Here is a 20442-nt window from a genome sequence, read left to right as displayed (position 1 = left end):
AAATTCTGCTCTGCTAACCACAGGCTAGTTGAAAGCCATAAATTAACACGTTTGTTCCAGTAACTATTTTTTATTGTGGGATAACGGCACCATACTTCTCTTTCACACAGTTCTTCGTTTTTATTTGGCTGACTGCCTTGCGCTGTGTAGACCATCAAAAGAACAGAACATATAAGAGCCGTAATGAAGATTACTAATGAAGGATCTGAATGACAGATGGTTTTTTTGAATTGTCAGTACACTCTAAGTAATCACTTCCAACCAAATAATTTTATTTTATGAACTGAAGGTTCAGAGAACTTTAAGAACATATGAGAAGCTGAGAGGCAGGACATGCAATGTGATGAAGAACTAGATCTCAAAAGAGACAATTTATTACTTCTCTTTGTTACAGAAAACTGAGGGCTCTTCAATTAATTTCTGGTTTGTTTCTGTAAGTGACCCTGCTGCATAGGTTTTTCCACAATCACAGATACCAATTCCACTAGGAAACCTGAATCAAAAGGACACCCTGTGATCAGGTCATTGCTAGTAAGATAGTTAAAAGCATGCACCACATTTTCATAAGACTTGGGAATGTTTGAGGCTGGTTTGACTGCCTAACCGTACATTTTGGCTAGAAGTTACAAGGTAAGCAGCTTGTTCCATCATGAGCTAGTATATTTCTGACACTCACTGACACACTATCTGTATCAAACTTTCAACAGCATACCACCAAACATACCATTAGTGTCATCAGACTCCTCCTCATCTTTGGACTTCCTCTTAGAAGAGGGTCTATGCCTGAGTGTGTCTGGTGGGGCTAAGTGCCGAAAGTATCCACTGGGCAAAAGTTCATTCTCCTCCTCTTCATCCTCCTCCTCCTCTTCCTCCTCCTCAATCTCAAATGTAGGCTCTAGTCGGGGCATTGGTCGTTCAGAGTCCGAGTCCTCAAATGGTTCATCCAGCACTTCTGTGGTCTCTGAGATTGTTTCAGTGACAACGCTGCTGTTGTGGTGCTTACGCTTGCGGACTCGCCTCTTCCGATGAAGAATTGGTTTCTGACAATGGAAGGTGGGAGAAGAGAAGACATTTTATCACACGCAGTAGAAATAAAACACTGATGAACAGAAAACATGAACAGCAGAGTTCAACAGTCCCAGGGGGACTAAAGGGCTCCCTTCTGGCATACAGACTTCACTAGAAATACTGACTGGAACCTGCCTTCAGTTAGACAGATGTCAAATACAATGCAAGATGACCAACTTCCATGAAGACTGCTAGATTGACGTTTGTGTAATAGTATAAAACATTTAAACAGCTGAAGCTAACAGCCCATCCATAACAGCTGAAAGTTCAGAGACACTACAATATAGATGTGAATAGTTTAGAATAAGCTACAAAGATGAAATAGAAGAGAACTTTTCAGTGCAGCACCCCGCGAAGTGAGGATTTTCTTGGTCATGTTAACAGAATTCACATCTCCGTGGTAAATCATTCCAAAGACTTTAAGCTGTGATTTTAGTTGTTTAGACAGCATTTGTGTTTTGCAAGCTTCTTTTAAAAGTAGGGCCATATCTGTTTCTATTTTGCATGATTGAGTAAATCTTTAATAACCAAGGTGGAAAAATCAGAAGTACAAGGCAGAAGTTAGAATTAAAAAAACCCCCTACCTCTGATTCAACAAAAACCACCACTACAAAAAGGTAGCAGAAAGCACCCTCCAGACAGAGGTGCTACCTGTACGCTTAATACATACCTCATGTATTACCAATTGCACAATCCTTCAGAAAGCACCAACATACTGACAAAATAGACTGCATGATATAGTCAGAGACAACAAGAAATAAGGCACACACCTTTCGTTTTAATGTTGGCTTGGTGAGAACGGGTGGAGAGCTTGATCGAGGACTCACAGGCTCATCATCTTCCTCTTCACTACTCTCACTGAAACACCTCAGAAGTGCCCTGTCACTATCACTGTAGCGGCGGGGTAATCTGTCGCAGTCCTCCGGGAATCTACACTTCAGTGGCTCCGTGTTCTTTTTCAACTGCCCTCTCCACCTTTCCATACCTTCGCTGTACCGCCGACGGGGAATTGCAGATTTTTCACCTTTGCCATACTGTCCCTGGGAAACTGCAGATTTTTCCTCATCTTCAGCATACCGGCCTCTTGGGGCTGGAGACTTCTCCTCACATTCATCACATCTTCCTTGCAAGGCCGCTGACTTCTCCTCACAGTCACTGCACCGGCCTCGTGAGGCTGCTGATTTCTCCTCACATTCACTGCATCGCCCACTGGGAACTGCTGTTTTGTCCTCCATGGGCAATACTGGCTCCTTCTCACAAAATGGCTCCCGAAGTTTTTTGCCCTTGCGGTTCCATCGACCTCTTCGTGATGGCTGACTGTTTGCTGGAAGACTATCCAGGGGAAAAATGTGCTTGTTTGGCCGTGCAGAATTGGCTGGAGCAACAATGTCTGGCTTTTTTTCACTCTCTGTAGGCGAGTAAGGCTCTTGCTCCTTCTTCTCCCATGACACAGATTTTACCATCTGATTTAAATACAAACACATAGATTTTACACTTCCTATTTAAGCATGCATGTCTATCCGGCATTCAATTCCACAAAAGCTTTTGAGCAAGAAGTCAGAAAAGTTTAACAGGAATGACTTCTGGGAATCTGAGAAGAAAAGAATTGACCTTTCTGAGATTCTAAAAGTGCTAACTGCTACTCCTTTCCTCCCAGGTGATAATGTACCTCAATTAGCTTCCCAACAAGTGACTTCAGTCAGCAGCAGCCATCCAGTGGCCTGCTGGAATGCAAACATTATCTTGCTACCCTCAAACAGAGCATTTGTGTAATCTTCAAGAAAAAAGTGACACAAACTTGAAGCCATTTTTGCATTAAAATGGACAATTAGTTTAATGTAAATACAGTAACAGCACGTTAATTTGCCTCATCACCTGATGTGAGTGTGCAACCTTTCAAGGACAGCAGCCTAGATTTCAGAAACCTTCACTGCTCTGTGGGCAGTAATTCTAAAGCTATTAGTGGCTTTGCAAAAGTACACAGCAAAAGCCTTTGGTGACAAATATTAGAAATTTTTGTTGATTCATTTCCATTTATGCTATTTGTCACTTACAGAAGTACTGGGTCCTTCAAACCCAAATCCATGTCAATAATTTGATGACAGATCAGGTTGCTTGAGAGTGGGAGGCAGGTTTTTTGTTCGGTTTGTGGTTTTTTTGTTATTGTTGTTTTTTCCGCACCTCCCCACCCCCTGCCCCAAAACATACTGCAAAAATCATTAAGGGCAGAAAGAGCCTTTTTATTCTTTTCAGAGACAGTCTTTAACCTTTCTCTAGGCTATGCCTCGATGTTTTCCCTATTTTTAGTTTCTAATCTGAAACTATAAAAGACACATAAACTAATCATGACTGCATTGCTTTTTACGATTATCCCAACTTGGCATTTGAAATCTTGTTAGCATTGCCTGCAAAAGCACCAAGTGTAAACTGTATGCCACACAGAAGTAACAGATTCACTCTTACACTGGTCTCTGGATCCTTTTCTTTCTGCTGTTGTTGCTCTTCACTTTCCCCATCCTCTGTCTCCTCTTCTTCATCTTCAGAGACAACTGAGTTGGAAACTATAACAGGTGTCCAACGCAGACATTCTGCATCCACATCTATAGGTCGGACATTAGTTCTAAGCTTTGCCATATGTTCCTGGATAAGTTTCTCCCGACGAATGATCACAAATCTAAACAGTAATAACACTCTGATCAACAACAGGCTACATACATACTGTACGTGTTGTCATGTGAAACAGATATAAGTTATTACAGAAAAATCTGTACTCTCAATCAGTACTGCCATGAATAACTTCAGAGAGGACAGAAAAGTCATGAAAATTGTACAATTTGCAGTACTGTCAGACTACCAGAGAAAGCATCTCAAAACTGAGAAAATGCTGTTAAATTCTTTCCACTTGTTAATGGTGAAGCCATTGTCCTTCCATGGGTAACGTTCAGCTACAGAGTATCACTTTTATTATGTGTTAAATGGACAACAGGTATGCCATTTGGGGAGCTGGCAACACAAGGTGAAAGATACTGAATGGTAATAAAAGGACTGCTAAAAAAGTCACAGTCCCGCTACCAGAGTGGATTTTATTCGGGGGGGGGGGGGGGGGCTGGAAATAATATCACTGATTAAAGTATACTGTGAAAAGAGGACATAAAACTGTTCTCAAATAACTTCCAAGTTTTCCAAATAAGTTCCAAGTTTAACACGAAACACAACAGAATACAACCCCACTCCCAAACCTGCTATGTTCTAAATCAAGAATAATTCCCAGTATTTCACTTGACTTGTACACTCAGCTGGGCAAGCAGACTACCTCTATTCTATATCCACATACCTCATTTCTCCCAGTGATCTATCCCACTGTTCAAGCATCCCATGTTAATCCACACAGTTAATGGCATCTTTGAGGCCCAGAGAAAAGGGGGGAAACAACTGTCTGCTCAGTGACTGGAAAATGGAATAGATTTCCCTCTAGAGAAGGGAAGTTGCTGTTCTTTGTTCTGTTTTGCGAGTATGTTAGACTGATTATGCTGAGGGACCCCATGAGAACATGGCCAAGAGACCAGCTTGCTTTCTCTCACAGCTGCAAATTACTTAGAAGTTCCACAGATGCAGGGCTACATAGCTGGAAATCTGAACCAACTTTGGCACTGAACAGTTCTTGCATTGCACATGAGCATCATAAATCTCTACAGCCAGTATTTGGACATTGAAGTCTTAAGTAAAATCAAGCTTATTAGATGTAACTTCTCCAAACACCATTAAATTTCATTTAAATACATCTGAAGCTCTTTGGAAATACAACAGGACTCCTGTACTCACTGATCACTACGGAAGTCAAGCATTCGTAGGTGATGTAGAGTGGAAGTGATATCTTGAGGGCAGATTCCAGTCAGCTTACTCAATTTCTTGATGCTTAATTGCTTGTCACGTTGATGATAAAGGCACTCCAATATTACACTTTTCCAATAAGCCATATATGAGAGGCGCCCAAGGTCTGACAGAGGCTTCTCTGGTGATCCTGCTTGACCCTCACGCTTTGAAAGCAAATAGCCTAAAGATATACATGAAAAAAATGTCAAAAAATTAGCATATATAGCTTCTGCTTCCATCCCAACTTCTACAAAGGCATTTTTCCAGAAAGTAGCTGAATGCTGCCTATAAGATTTAGATTATAATTTTGAAGGATACACTGAGTGGTCTGGCTGATTTTTTTTTTTTGCTGTTGTTTAAACTTCTGTTATTCAATGATAAAGAGTATGAGATTTCTAAACTACACTGCCATCAGACATTGGCTATGGGCAATGCCACGAGATGGCAGCAGTCGCCTACCTAGAAACAATACTATGCCTGAAGTACACAATCTGCTGAGTGTCTTTTAACTGCAATAGCAATTCTGAAGATGACAGAGGGAAAACATATTTTAGGCATTTAAGACTAATAGGGCAAACAACTTTATTGAAAATTCTCTACTGTCAAACTTCAGGGCCATACTGGAGAGTACTGAGCTCTATCTGCAGAGACTTAATTAATTTAAGACTATGATATACTGCACAGGTTCAATACAGACCAAGAGGTTATATCCTCCCCAGTATGACAAAGTGGGGAGAAGGTAACCAGCTGACAAATGTGTCTTCTCACTGCTGCTCTAATATAGCCCAAATTTCTTGATTTCTCAAGATACATCATTAAGTTCCTTTGTTTCACCAATATTTTCAGAATAACAACTTATTTACCAGCAAAATCATTCTAATATAATTATACCAGTAGGGTTTTTTCCTCTGGACATTAACTCCAAAATTAGCATGTCCACAAGGAGGGCTATATTAGATTGCACTCAGCATAATGAGAGATATAGTTACAGTAGCAAGTTGCCCTGTGAACTTGCCAAGATCCATGTATGAGTCTGAGAATTGTTTGAGTATTCAGAGCCTAAGTATGTCTGGTTTTGTTGCTCTCAAAGCTAAATTAAAACATAACTATGACTACTATCTGCTTAAGACACTCATTCACTTAATCAAGATGCTGAAGGTTTCAACAGACTGTGCAGTTTTAGGGTTGGCTTTCTGTAGAAAGAACTATGTGCACAAGGTAAGCTTCTGCTAAAAACACTATACTGACACATGCCTATAGCTGCCACTGTTAAGTTGCTTACACAGGAAACATGAGGATTAGGGGAAAAATGATCAATTTCTCTTTAGAATTGAAGCCTTCCAACAATAAGAGTAAATTGTGAAGTTCAGATGATTTTGTGAGCCTTAGAATCCTTTGTCCCGAGATGTTTTTTAATTTGAAAAATATCCTCTTCAACAGTTAGGCCTTTCTTTAAAATATGAAAAGACAAAGACTAAAAAAAAAGTGAAAAAAAAAGTTCCTTACTGAAGTCAATTAGGAACCTGCCATAGCCCTTACGCTGGTATTGTGGAAGAATCATTATACAGGAAACATTGTACTTCTGTTGGCAGTGTTTTTCCTGTTGGGAAAAAAAAGCAGCATATTAAAAAAAAAAAAAAAAAAAGACGACCAGTGAGAAATAGTAGAAGTTGTTCAGTACAAGTCCCTAATTACTTCTATAGCAAAAACTGAGACAGAAAGCCACAATCAAAGTTTCTTAGGAACAACGTACATGAGCCAAGAAAAGACTTTAAAAGAGAGAATAATATTAAAACTATTAACATCCTTTCAGGTCAGAAAAAAAAAAAGAATGAAACCTTGACATAACTACCATCTTTTGCTTAGATACAATAAAGAACATGGACTGCATAGCAGATAAAGTTCAAAGCACAAATCTGAAGGCAGCTAAATTCACTGAAAAAGATTGCAGTATTCTAGTGAATCTTTAAACATTATAATCACAACATACTAAAATCCAATCTCAAACATGCTGTCCTGAAGACTGAAGGAAAAGGTTTCAATTAAAGCTATTTCAAAATAAGTAAACTATTACTAATTTAGTAATTCTTAAGAAATGCTTATCTGAAATCTTGGCCCTGTTCCATCAAAAAAAATCAAAGGTTTGAAATGAGGTGCAAAATTGCCAAACTTGTTTGGAACACCATGTATTTACAGAAGGAAAGATGAGATAGAACTACTTGGTAACAATATTTATCTCACAAACAGTACTACCCATCACCACCAAGAGTAGGAAATCACTTGAAGAGTTGGGGTTTGTTTAGCTACTAGCTGTAGTACAAGTTCCTTAGAGAATATATGCTATTCAACATTATGAGGAAAGTTGGTTTTAATTAGTTGGTGTAGTTGGTGGCCTCCAAAAGTAACATAAATAAAATGTGGTTGCAACAGAAGTCTATACCTGTATTGCAGAATGTATTAGATAAAACGCAAAGGCCCAAATAACAATTTAAAGACTCTGAACCAGCACTTCTCACCATAGCAAATGCAGTTCCAAGTCTGAAGTACTCAAATACTTGCCTTGGAAAAGTAGCCAACAAGGTGACAGCCCTTGACATCATTCTGTGTCAGCACATAGAAAAGAAATGGCTCCACATCGTAATAGAGAGTCTTATGGTCCAGGAAGAGTTTGGCTAACAAGCACAAATTCTGGCAGTAGATAGTGCTGACATTGCCATCAACCTTAGAGAAAAGAGGAAAAGTTTTGTCACTCCATTTGCTGTAATGCAAGGACATGCTTCATCTGGGTATCCCTGTATTTTTGAAATGTCCAACATGAGAGGAAGACTTCTCTGTCGCACATAGTCTCTCAAAGGACTTAAAACTTCCACAGCATAAAGGCCATGGCCAAGACACTATTACATTCATTAGCTTGAGAAAACTTAAAATTCATTCTCCTAAAATGAAAAAGCATTTTTACAAAGCAAGCCTTGTCATATGTTTTATGGATGAATAATGTATACACGAGGTCAGCTCCCACTGCTTGATTGTAGTTCTTCACTCTTAGCAACTGAATGCTTCAAGAATGAAGATCTTCAGGGCTATGGAAAATTTATCATACGATTGGGTGCTGAAGACCCTACTTCATAGATAAAAGTAAGTGGCTTAGTTTTCTAACTTACCTCAAAGACTGAAATGTTGTTTTTTCTGTAAATTTCATTGGCTGGAGGATGAAACCAGCCACATTTTTTCATATGCTGTTGGAGAATAGTTCTGCTTTTCATATACTTTAGACAGAATTCACAAAGGTACAACTTGGGTAGCCTGTAAGCAAAGATAAATAAAGATCAAAGACTGAAGACACAGACTTTTGTACAAACTTCCTCACTCGTGCAGAAAAAGAACTTGAAAACAAACCCAGTATATACTGACCTTCTGTGTGTGCTAATCAGGCCAAAACCACCTTACCGTACTTAAAGTCATGGCACTTACTTATTCTATGACAAATAAATATTAAAAAAATGTACTTAATGCCCTGCATAATTACTTTTACATTACTAAGTTATGTCAGAAGAAATACATGCATCGATTAAAATCCTAGAAAAAAATAACAAAAAACTCCCACAGTTTTGCACTAGTAACACTAGGATGGATTAGATAAATAGTTCCTATTCTCTCCCTTCCCTCTGTGTAACAAGACAGCTGTATGTACCCCTAAGCAATGGGTCACAGCACCATCTATCTGTTTGCTTTAAAACCATTTTACACACTATATTGACATGAACAAATTCAATGCAAGTGTCCCAATATTGTTGTGATTTAACTCCATTTACATACTCTAGCTTTGGCAGGAACACTATTTTCAGTTACCTTCAATGCCTTTAGTACAGCTAGAATAATTCTTCATGACAAACAACATGCTCTTATTAAATGGTAGAATAAAGAGTTTTATTTAATTTTCTCTCTCTAGCCATGGCCCTTAGAAGTTGTTCCTGTTTCTGATTCAAGTTAAAGTTCAGAGAGTTTGCAGTTTAGAGAGTTTGCAAAGTTCCTAAGCAAGAGAACATCAAAACAACTATACATGCATCACAGCAGAACAATCTCTCAGATGCCAAAATGTGTAACATTAAACATTTCTTCTTTAGCTGTGCTGAACTACATACAACGTAAAAATAATACATCAAAGTAATTGCTGTGAAATTTCTATTTATTTTTCTCTTTCAACTCCCATAGATAGCATACAGCCATTTCTAATACAATCACTTAACAGACAGTTAACATCCTAGTCCCTAAACAAATGTATTATTTTTTCATCATAAGGACTGCTGCAGTCGATTCGCTGGAGGGAAGGGATGGCATCCAGAGGGACCTTGACTGGCTGGAGGAGTGGGCCCATGCGAACCTCGTGAAGTTCAAGAAGGCAAAGTGTAAGGTCCTGCACCTGGGTCGGGGCAATCCCCAGTATCAGTACAGACTGAGGGATGAATGGATTGAGAGCAGCCCTGTGGAGAAAGACCTGGACATACTGGTGGATAGAAAACTGGACATGAGCCAGCAATGTGTGCTTGCAACCCAGACAGACAATCATATCCTGGGCTGCATCCAGATAAGTGTGGCCAGTAGGTTGAGGGAGGCGATTCTCCCCCTCTACTCCACTCTTGTGAGACCCCACCTGGAGTACCGCGTCCAGCTCTGGGGTCCTCAGTACAAGACACAGACCTGTTAGAATGAGTCCAGAGGATGGGCTCAAAAATGATCCAAGGGCTGAAACACCTCTTCTATGAGGAAAGGCTGAGAGAGTTGGGGTTGCTCAGCTTGGAGAAGAGAAGGTTCCAGGGAGACCTTATTATGGCCTTTCAATATATAAAGGGGGCTCATAAGAAAGACCAAGAGACTCTTTACCAGGGCCTACAGTGATGGGACAAGGGGCAACGGTTTTAAACTGAAAGAGGGTAGATTTAGATTGGACAGAAGGAAGACATTTTTTACAATAAGGGTGGTCAGACACCAGGAACAGTTTTCCCAGAGAAATTGCAGATGCCCCATGATTGGAAGTGTTCCAAGGTCAGGCTGGATGGGGTTATGACCAACCTTGTCTAGTGAAAGATGTCCCTGCCCACAGCAAGGGGGGTTGGACTAGATAGTCTTTAAAAGTCCATTCCAACCCAAACCATTCTGTGATACCACACGTAAAGAACCAATGTACTCTGAGTCAGACACTCTAATGACTTACATGCTTAATAACAGCCCAGTACCAGGTCATTTAGCTGAGGCTGCTCCCTCCTCAGAGCGTGGAATATGTCAGTTCTTTGGGAATCCATCTAATCATATATTCCTGTGGCAGTTCGAGTGCTCACAGCATATGCAGGTTGTTGCAGAGAGCTTATCAACTTTTTGACTCAGCCTAAAAAGACCTTAAGACATCTATTAACTACCATGAAAAGTATCTCGATTATGTGTACTTTGCTTCTGTCCTACATTCAGATAGAATCTCCTTAAGATTTCTACGCCTGCTGGAGTACAGCTTTCCCATAAACACTGAAGCAGAACAAAGGAGAAGAATGTTCAGTCATACCTCGAGTATTCCTGTGGATATGGGGAGGAGTACCAGGTCTGGATTTCATACTTGCCAAATTCAATGACAGAAGGGCATCGGACTTGTGGATCAGGAGGCCCAGTCACCCCTACTTTCTATGCAAGGGGAAAAAAAAAAAGTTTTCGTGAATTTACAAAGTGAAAGACTTCTAAGCTGAAATAAATTTAAATATTCTTAGCTACGCGATCCATCCTACTTGAACTCACAGAGAAATAGGAAGATGCAGATGTTGCTTGCTGACACTAAAAACCAGTACCAGTCATACTTCAAGCAAGCATGTGATTCACAAAAAGGAAGAATTAGTAAGTAATGTCATACCACGTACCTCCACTGCCTTTCACACTGTTGTATGTCGTAGTTTTAAATGCAAAATTTAATATAATCTTTTTTCAGTCCCGTTGCTATTTCCTTTCTTGTTATTTCAATAGTGAAAAACATACACATAAACTGTTCCTAAGGTTAAGATCTAGAATATACAAGTATCTAACATAACACATCAGTGTCTTCCCAGCTCCGAGATTATTTTACCACTGGGAATATAGTATCTACCAAAACAATATTCAGGGTACAGCTAGCTGCTTATCATCATGAGTACAGAAGACTGAAAGAAAAACCTCAAATTATTTATTAGAAGGAAAAAAAAAAAGAAAATATAGTATTTTTAAATTACTTATACAACCTTTATTAGCCCTGTCTCTCTGATAGTAACTGTATATTTTATGGGAACTAAAAATAAGGGAACTAAATGTTCTGCTTTCAAAGAAAACAAATGTTTTGTCAATTAATGAAGATTTGCTCTCAAAAGACTGTCACTCACAATTAAAAATCCAAATATTCCCACTGGTCTTGCATTATCATATGAACCACCTGGACTGCAAAGCTATTAATAAATAGAGACCATGTTTCATGCAGGAGGTCAGAAACTAATGTGAAGAGTAGCAGTGAATTACCTATGTGCAAATTTATGCTAGCAGAATAAAACGGCTATACCCAGGACAATGGTTTAGGGTTTGAAAGGCTAACATTCAAAATTAACATTTTTCTAAGTTTCCTAAGTGGGACTGGTGTAGGCAGAAGTCACCACAGAATCTAGTCCTATGCATACACATCTTAAGGAGCTCTATCTAGATGAAAAAGGACAGTAATTTCCTACGAAAATATTTAATCCAAGAGCTCCAAATAGAGCCATCAGTAACTGATTCATGTTTCCTTCTATTCTTACTCAGAAGATGAACAGAATATTTCAGTAGTCAGCCAAATAATGTCTTAGAGCTTACTACCTGCATAAGATCTACAACCACTTAATTATTATTTTTTTTTCCCATCAGTTTACAGATTTATTCCTTAGGGTTCTCCTTTCATCTTAGGCTACCTACTAGGACAGAATCTAGAAAAGAGAGTCAATTTATCTTACTTCAACTCAAAAGCCAGATTTAGCAAGAACGAACTTCCTAGTATTTAAGAAAAAGAATTAAGACAATACTATTAAATAACCACAATCTTGGATGCTAAAAGCTTTTGCTATTTGTGAGGATTCCATTAGGAAAGGAAAGCACAAGCTCTGCATTTTTGGTAACCGATACAAGGTTGCACACAACACAAGAATTTCACTCCTTGGCAGAACAAACCACCAAAAGAGCAGTTTATGAAGGCAGCTCTTTATACCTACGATCATCTCTAGTTAAGCACTTCCTGCACTGTAGTTTCAAAGGAATCCCTATTATTACCCAGTACAATAGGTCAATAACAAACACAATTATCACAGGCATCTGACAAGTCTTAAGGAAAACAGAGTAACATGCACCTGCAACGAGTCCTGCACCTGGGCCTTCTTTTCAGCAACAAACCCCTCTTCCAAATGAATGCCCAACACATATGCAGAGACCCAGCTCCCATACACCTGTTTACACATTACAGTCATTAGAAGAAAGCCTTCAATAGCAGACTACTGCTTGAGCCTCTATGCTAGCTGCAGATAGCTCTGAATGACTTCTTGAACATTTAATATGCAGTACCTTTTCCTCAGCTCACTCAAAAGCCTTTGACACATCACTATTTCTATTTTCTTTGGTGAGGCAGTTAGGTCAGTGTACATGCATAAGGTCCCTGTATCAGCTGCATCACAACTCTGGTCAACCCCTTCCTCACCAAAACCAACCAACTAGCCACCTTAAAGTATTTAATCCACAACAAACACTTTCCCCACACAGGGAAGGGGGAAATGTCTCCAAAACTTGCTCCTTTTTTCTAAGCAGATGTTTGGAGATTAATATTTTCTCTATTCTGGGTATATTTCCATTGATTTTATTTCAGATCTTCAGTTATTTTTCTAAAACATAATTATGGTCACAAGCCGTAGTCTCATGTGTGATTTGCTCAAGGATGCACACGCTGAGTTTTGTTAAAATCAATCCTGTAACAAAGTTTGAAATAAGCAGTGTTATACCGTAGTGTTGTATTTGCACCTCAATAAAAGAGTTAACTGCACTTCATCTTAGTCTGCTTTATCACACACATAGCGTAGTTCAGTCTTATCACAATTCATTGTTCATTAACTCTTTTGGTACAGAGACTATATTTAGTATAGTGGAATTAAACCAGGCTATGACAGAATCATAGGTAAATAAACAGAAGTCAAATACCTGGAGAAGTTTAAAAGGACAGTGATACTTAGTGAAGCACTGTTCAGGGAAGTCACTGCATAAATTCAATTGATACCTTTGGCTTCAGAAGGAGTTAAGTCATAAGATCATTCAAGTTACTGAAATGTACAGGTAGATACACACACATTACACACAGGTGTATCTGCACATACATGTGCATACAGACACACAGTAATGTCCTGTCTTGTTCCATAAGCAGTTAAAATACCTAGAAAAAGAGTGTTTTAGCCAGAGGCCCTATGTAACCTATGCTGCTAGCAAGGATCCCATATTTTATTGTTTTAACAGTTCACATGTTTTACCAGCTATTTAAAGCCACAGCCCTCAAAGCTTTTTAGATGCCCACCTTAACCTCTTATGCTCTTATGCTCACTTTAATATTATCCCTCAGTTCTCTTGAGGTCAGTTCCCCACTACTCTCAAGCAGAAGAAACCAAGCACATTAGCTTATATGACAGACTGACTCATCTGGAGTCTATATTTCTTCTTGTTGTTTGTTGTTGGGTTGGGGTGGGTTTTTTGGGTTTGTTTAAATTTCTTTTACAGATTTGGTACTTACTGCCAGACATTGAAAATTTAACTTTACCTGCAGTGCTTGTTCCTGAATATCTCTAAACAACTCCATGTCTTTTTCAGTTAAGACATCCTGGCTCCCAAAAAAACGCTCCTCATTTTCCTGTTTTCCATCCCAGCCATCCTGATTGTCTGTAAATGAGAGAAAATTGTCTTCACCTACATTTACAAAGAAGTACTTGCTTTTTAGTACAGCGACAAACATCATCTGGCTGTATTCAGACACCATGCCAAGTTTTTTTGATGGGATTTTCTATTCAGACTTGGGACCACAGCGGAAGAACCAGTTCTGGATTCGTGACCATGTAAGAAGTATTGTCATATATTAACCAGATCCAAAACTCATCACTTAGACATTCATATTATCACAAAGGCATTTGTAACAATGAGACAGTTTTGGATAAATGGCATACCACTATGCCTGTTTCTCACAAACAAGGATCACAACTATTTAACTGCCATATCTAGTGCAACCAACACCAGGACACTTATGTTCATCACCCAAGAAACAACCCCTCCACGAAAAAAGCAAACAAAACCCACAAGACACTTCACCTCAACCCCAAAGCATTAAGATACATTATTGTTCTTCCAGCACCAGCCAGGCTAACGCACATTAACTATTCTAAAGCTGTAAACCTTGTATGTTATTGTGGAATATTTTCCATGGCTTGCTTAGGAACAATTCAAGCTATGAAACTATTCAACAAGACTGTAAAGATCTGAATACGGAGATTGAAGCAAGGTCCAGTCACAGATTAATGTCTTAAGCTAGAAAAGAAAACATAGAAAGCAGAACTGCATTCAAAAGAAGGGATGCTCTCCAGCAAGAAGGTGCCAAACTGCAGGAAGCAGGCTCCTCTATGGCTGAGAAGATTAAGAAACATTTGCACACAAGCCTATAGCATAGATCGGAAACTCATGGGTCTGTCAGGCTGGTTTTAATTATCTGTTTCCCATTTCATACTTCTACCTTGCTGTTCTTAATTTTCATTAACCATTCGCTATGTTACTTCTTTCAAATGTGACATTATGTAGCACATTTCCTAGAGCTATCTGCAAGCCCCTTGTTACCAAAGGGCATTTTACCTCACAGTAATCATTTAACCCCTCATCACACCTTGTCATCATGTATAAAGATGCAAAGGTCTCTAGAATTGCTGCCTTTTTCCAACTGGTATTCTACCTCAATGCAGCAAAATTAACTGCATTTGAGTGTTAACTTTCAGCTCAAAGTTTCCAGTCTCTAACAATTCTAGTCACTTCAACATCCTAGCCTTTGAACATTTTCTTGGTGTACAGGATACTTACATTGGCAGGGTGAAAAATCTTTACCTGTGGGCCATTCTGAAGTGCTAGATTTCCTGGTACCCTTTTTCCTGATCCTATACTGCTGAGAATAGTCTACCACTTCCCCTCGAGCTTTTCGTCCATCAGGGGAGGGAGTGAAGAATTTAGTAAGGCCATCTATAAGCCCTTTGGTTTTCTTGTTAAACTTCAAGGTGGTGCTGCCATCTCTGCAGAAGTCCAAGACATCTGTCTGCTCCAGGTATCCTTCTGATGATGCCGACTGGCTGGACAGAGCGATCTTACGCTTCCGACCCCGACCAGGGCCAGTTCGAACTTTGCTGAAAGGGCCTTTTGATCTAAAGAATGAGATGGGGAAAGATATAGTGAGTTGACTTGGTAAGGTGGTTTGTTTTGGGTTGAAAAGTGGACTATCACCTTCCCTACTTATTTATCAATCACACGGAAACTAAACCTGAACTGCAGAATTTAATCATAAAGGAGTAGTCAAGAGCGTTTGTACCCTAGAGGAACCAGGATTCTAAACATCTCAGTAGAAGTACTGTACTATTTTACTCCACAGTGAACATTACGTGCAATTAATTTGAGCTTAAACAACAGATTTTCACCAAATTTAATACAACATTAAATTTTAAAATCAGTAGCCAGAATGAATACAATGCATGGAAGGTTTCAATTTATGCAGTCATTAAACATTTACATTTGTCATTTGTTAAATTTTTGTACTGATAGGAAATTGTCATAAGAACTACACAGAAAGTTAATACATGCAGGACATGCACATTAGCTAAGAACCTATACCACTGATGGTCATCTTAGCAGAAAACAGTGTTGATCTCCCAACCAGCTGCTATCTTTCAGGCTGGAAATTTTAAAACTCTATTGAGATAAGTGAGTATTTAGCACTTGTCAGAGGGATTGCCCTAAACCCGACTGCTGTTTCAGGAAGCTGACTGGTTTTAGCTACAATCTTTGCAGCTACAGAGGATAGAAGTAGGCTACTTTTTCCTAAAATGACAAACAAAGCATCTGTGCATAATTCTGTGGATATATTTTGCAAGTGAAATGATGGAACAAAGGCCAAAAAAAATCATGAGTAAATCATGAAATAAAAATTAAGAGACAAAGCAGCAACAGCAGATAGATAGCTTTCCTTTTGTCCCTCTGAATTATTCGGGGAGTCCTTTTAAGCAAAGGTATCACACAGACTGAAAAAAATAGGATGTTTAAGAGAGACATTCCCTCTATGTTTTTGTAAGCACTAAACTTCGTAAGGTTTTTTTTCAGAACATCCTTTGGTGCTATTGGTTAGAATCAAGTGGCAGTTCAACTTTTTTTTTTTTTTTTTAAGCTGACCTGATGCCCAAAACAGAAGTTCTTGTGACATGCTCCTTTATTGTTTTTTCCCCCTGCACAGCCAATAGTGCTGCATCACAACAAGCACTGCACAGCAATCTTAAATCAAGGAAATTGCTCTGGCCAAACAGTTATCCAAAGAATTCCCGCCCACCCAAATCCAATTCCCTGATGACTGGCTGCTGCATGACAAGGCCACACAATCTGTCCCAGCACAAGAGAGTGCTCCACAAATGCAGAAACACATGGAAGGGAAGCAGAAAGGGGCCAAATATTTCTGGCAGCAGTGTCAGATTAAATATATGTCAAACAACCACCTCAGCATGGTTTATTGTAGATTACTTAGTTTCTCTAAACATCAGAAAGGGTTCTTGAGAAATGCAGAATGAAACAATTATGCTGGAAGAAGCAGCCATCCAGCAAAATAGACTTGACATGAACAGCAAAATTCATCTATGAATGTAAGGAATAGTTCAAAACTAAATAGCAAGTTATTACAAAGAGTCAAAAATCTGGGGAAAAAGAAGCACTGAGATTACTTCTAGTCTTTCACAGCATTCTTCAGAAATTCTGGATTAAACAATAATGAAAAGCTCTTTACTGTGAAAGAAATCTTCTCACAGAGTAGACCAGACACTTCAGAAATACCCACTGCCCTGTACAATCTCACACCTTACTCCTCCTTATAGAGAGACTTACGTTGTATTTTGACTCTTTAACCTGTTTTTGGGACGTCCTATCGGGTTAGCATAGCGTCGTTTTATCTGTGCTGCCTTCTTGTGTAGAAGTTTTCTTCCTTTCTTCCGTGGCCGACATATTTGACATATCCACATACCTATAAGACACAAGTCCCCATGACTGAATGCAAGGGACATCTACATCGGACAGAAAGGAGAATTACGGGCCCCAGGTCTTCTGACAGAAAGGGTAGGAACAGTACCAAAGGCCCCAGTCATCACATATACATGTAAAAAAAATTATGTGTATGTTCCAGCAACCTAAACTCAAGTCCAGTTAATTTCCACTCCCCCGCCCAATATACTTCCCACAACCATGCAGGAAGTCTCTTTAATTCATAGCACATTATCAGAAAATCATAAAAAGTAACACATTTAATTATCCCATATTCTGCTTGTGACTACACTACTTCCAACTATCTTCTATAGGAAAATTTTCTTCTAACTACCAACAAAGAATATTCCACAGATAACCTGCTTTCTGAGAGAAAACAGAGGTTTGGTTGTACTCCAGGATTCTCTACTGTCCAAATGGACATCACTTCAAAAACTCAGAAGCCTATCTCTTTCTTTTGTACAAGGCTATTCATTCAAATGGAAGCTGATCATTTTAATCTGCAAGGATCACTTCTGTTCCCTCAAACCTCAAAAGATTTTCTTGGAAACCCTTCACAGACAGTAATGTACAGGAAGCAGGAGACCATGGAAAATCTGGATGTGAAGCTCTGACCCTTCTCTACTTTCTAATATCTGAAAAGCAATGCTGTAAAGAACAAGTTAAATGTAGCTAAAAGAGGACCAAATATGCAGAGGCACTTTCTACCCATTGATCTCTTCCAACACCATCTTAAATTATTCTTTTCATCACAAAGTCCTCACCTTTTGGCATCCTGGTAAGAGGGGGATCACAACACTCCATGTGAAAGCCACGGTCACATGAGTCACAAAATAGCATGTTATCCTGTTGAAGATAGATAAAGTTAATCTCTCTTCAGATGTGCATCAGCATCAAGCCCTCCATTAATTTGTCACATTCTCAGAGAACACGCACATAGTTTTCAACTACAGACATATCATGGTATTTCACAGGTCTCAGAAAGACTACCAGTCTCAAACAAAAGCTGCAAATACTTGACTCTAGAATTATTTTATTTTGTAGTTTAAACAGAACATCCACAAGACTGATATCCTCTTCATTCAGTCCGTACCGCACTGTACTCACAGCATTTTTGCCCTGATCTCGACAGGAACTGCATGTTTTGCACTCAATGCACTGCCATCGCAAGGCTTTCACTCGAACCGTCAACTCCGGAGAGAACTTCAAACAGGACGGATGACCTACAGAAAAAGGAGAAAATTATACCAGTAAAACTATGCCACTGCTGTTAATGCTCACAGATAGCTCACAGAGAGATTACTTTATCAATTACATATTCCCATGCAGAAATTTGGTTTTCCAGATACTCCTATTTTTAGGTGCTCCTATTCTTAACTACTTATAACACAAAACCAATACCCTAGGATACCAAGTGGCAGACCCACATACAAAAGAACACCAAGATAATTTTTCATAACTGAATTGAGAAACCTGATAAAACTGGTCATTGTTACCACATTTTTAAAGAAACCTCCAGGAGCCAAATTAACTATTTGTTCTAGGTTAACTTAACTGTCTCCCCTCTGGGAGCATGAGATTCAGCTAAACTAACTATATGCCATAGATGCATACTCCTCATACGTATGGGTCAGTAGCAGCCACTATACCAAGCTCTTCTGTCTCAAGTGGATGGGTTATTATTAGCAGCACTGTAAATGGTCACCTACCACTGTTGCCACAGTCAGCACAAGAGATGAGCTCTTCAGGTTTCTTCTCCCGATTTTGCTCTTTTGTACCAAGGCAGAAACTGCAGATTGGAATTGGTTCAGCAACCGGCTGTGAGGAAAACAGACAATAAAAACACCGAGTATATCAAGGGAGCAAGTTACAATACACGAAAATCACACAGATATTAATATCATGTGTAAACAGTATGTAATATATACCGTGCCTCACAAATTTTAGCTGGTTCTCACCACACAACACTGCATTAACTGTAACCTGAATAGAAGTTAGAACTCCAAAGACAAGAGACATAATCCCAGGTACAACAGAAAAGAGAATGGAATTCCAGGGCTAGGGGACACTAGGAAAAACAAGCTGGGAAAGAGGGCTATAAATTAATACATAACTGAATGCAAAGTTAGAGAGAGTTGGTGTCTTAATTTTTCCACAAATGAGTGAGCTATGATGTGATGCAGTGGTGGAAAAAAGGCACAGATGACACCAGAACACAGCAGTCTTAGCAATTCCCATCAGGTATCCAAAAAGCAGTAGTGCAATCGTCAAAACCATTTGCAGTGCACTACCTGGAATAAAACGTATTATAGAACAAGTACAACAACTGTACAACTATTAACATGGTTATGAAAAATGAAAATAAAAGAAAATTCTCTTGCAAGAAATTATGCGAATACGCTGTTTAGCACTCGAAAGCAGCAGATGAAAAGGTTTGCTCTCTCTGAAAAAGTTTGGGAGAGTTAAACATTATGTAGGGAAAAAGATGTATTTAAGATGAGGCACAACACTAGCAAAATAACAAATAGATATTAACTAGCCAACAATACATTTGGTTTGGAATAAGCAGGAGGGTTTTAAACCAAACAACCGACATTCTACAACAGCCTCCTCAAAGAAGTAACAAGTGCAATAACTGATAGTTTTAAAGTGGCACTTGATCAACTAATGAGAGGAAAAGGATAATCTTATCTCCAGTAACATTAAGTGCTGGATTTTATAACCCAGCAAATTCTTTCTAATCCAGTTTTGCATTTTCCAAGGCAAGTCGGTGATTTATAGTTTTCAGAGCAAAGATGTAAGCAAAATTTAATTTGAAAACATAGCAAAAATATGCTAAAATCACATTTAGAACACTGGAAACATGAAAAATGTTAGATTATGGTAAGTTTTGAGACACATTCTTTGTATAGCTTTATCACACTACAGTTAATGATTTCACACATACCTTTTTCAGAGTATATAATGCAGCTACACAGGCACATACTGTTAATTATTGTATGGAAGCATATACCAGAAGAACTTCAAGGTATCTTTACTGTGGCTAAGTCAAAGCAAAAGCTACATGCAGAATAGTTTCTTGTAGAAATCAGGTTGGTTTATGTTACAGTAATATAGAAACTAAAAGTGTCAAGCTGTATCTTTACTTCAGTGCACGGATCCAGTATATTTACA

At 38.9% G+C, this 20442-nt stretch overlaps 1 protein-coding gene across 4 annotated transcripts in view; it reads right to left on the bottom strand.

Annotated features, from left to right (window-relative positions):
* The window catches only part of KAT6A (lysine acetyltransferase 6A), a 52756-nt gene that overhangs the window by 9785 nt on the left and 22529 nt on the right, over nucleotides 1-20442 (bottom strand). Inside the window, exons 4-18 of one of the 4 annotated variants that reach the window (XM_049830933.1) lie at nucleotides 18978-19086; nucleotides 18376-18491; nucleotides 18033-18114; nucleotides 17116-17251; nucleotides 15064-15398; nucleotides 13766-13884; nucleotides 12321-12416; nucleotides 10496-10611; nucleotides 8103-8244; nucleotides 7501-7662; nucleotides 6448-6541; nucleotides 4891-5122; nucleotides 3532-3742; nucleotides 1839-2531; nucleotides 725-1040 (exon numbers count right to left, since the gene is read on the bottom strand). In XM_049830933.1, the coding sequence (XP_049686890.1) occupies nucleotides 725-1040; nucleotides 1839-2531; nucleotides 3532-3742; nucleotides 4891-5122; nucleotides 6448-6541; nucleotides 7501-7662; nucleotides 8103-8244; nucleotides 10496-10611; nucleotides 12321-12416; nucleotides 13766-13884; nucleotides 15064-15398; nucleotides 17116-17251; nucleotides 18033-18114; nucleotides 18376-18491; nucleotides 18978-19086 (2959 nt within the window). The remainder of the gene's footprint in view (nucleotides 1-724; nucleotides 1041-1838; nucleotides 2532-3531; nucleotides 3743-4890; nucleotides 5123-6447; nucleotides 6542-7500; nucleotides 7663-8102; nucleotides 8245-10495; nucleotides 10612-12320; nucleotides 12417-13765; nucleotides 13885-15063; nucleotides 15399-17115; nucleotides 17252-18032; nucleotides 18115-18375; nucleotides 18492-18977; nucleotides 19087-20442) is intronic. The other 3 variants (XM_049830934.1, XM_049830935.1, XM_049830936.1) reach the window with 3 other exon arrangements.

Source organism: Accipiter gentilis, chromosome 28 (genome assembly GCF_929443795.1).
Source record: "Accipiter gentilis chromosome 28, bAccGen1.1, whole genome shotgun sequence".
Lineage (NCBI taxonomy): Eukaryota > Metazoa > Chordata > Aves > Accipitriformes > Accipitridae > Astur > Astur gentilis.
The sequence above is the reverse complement of the archived record's forward strand: the minus strand, read 5'-3'. Positions and strand labels throughout refer to the sequence as shown.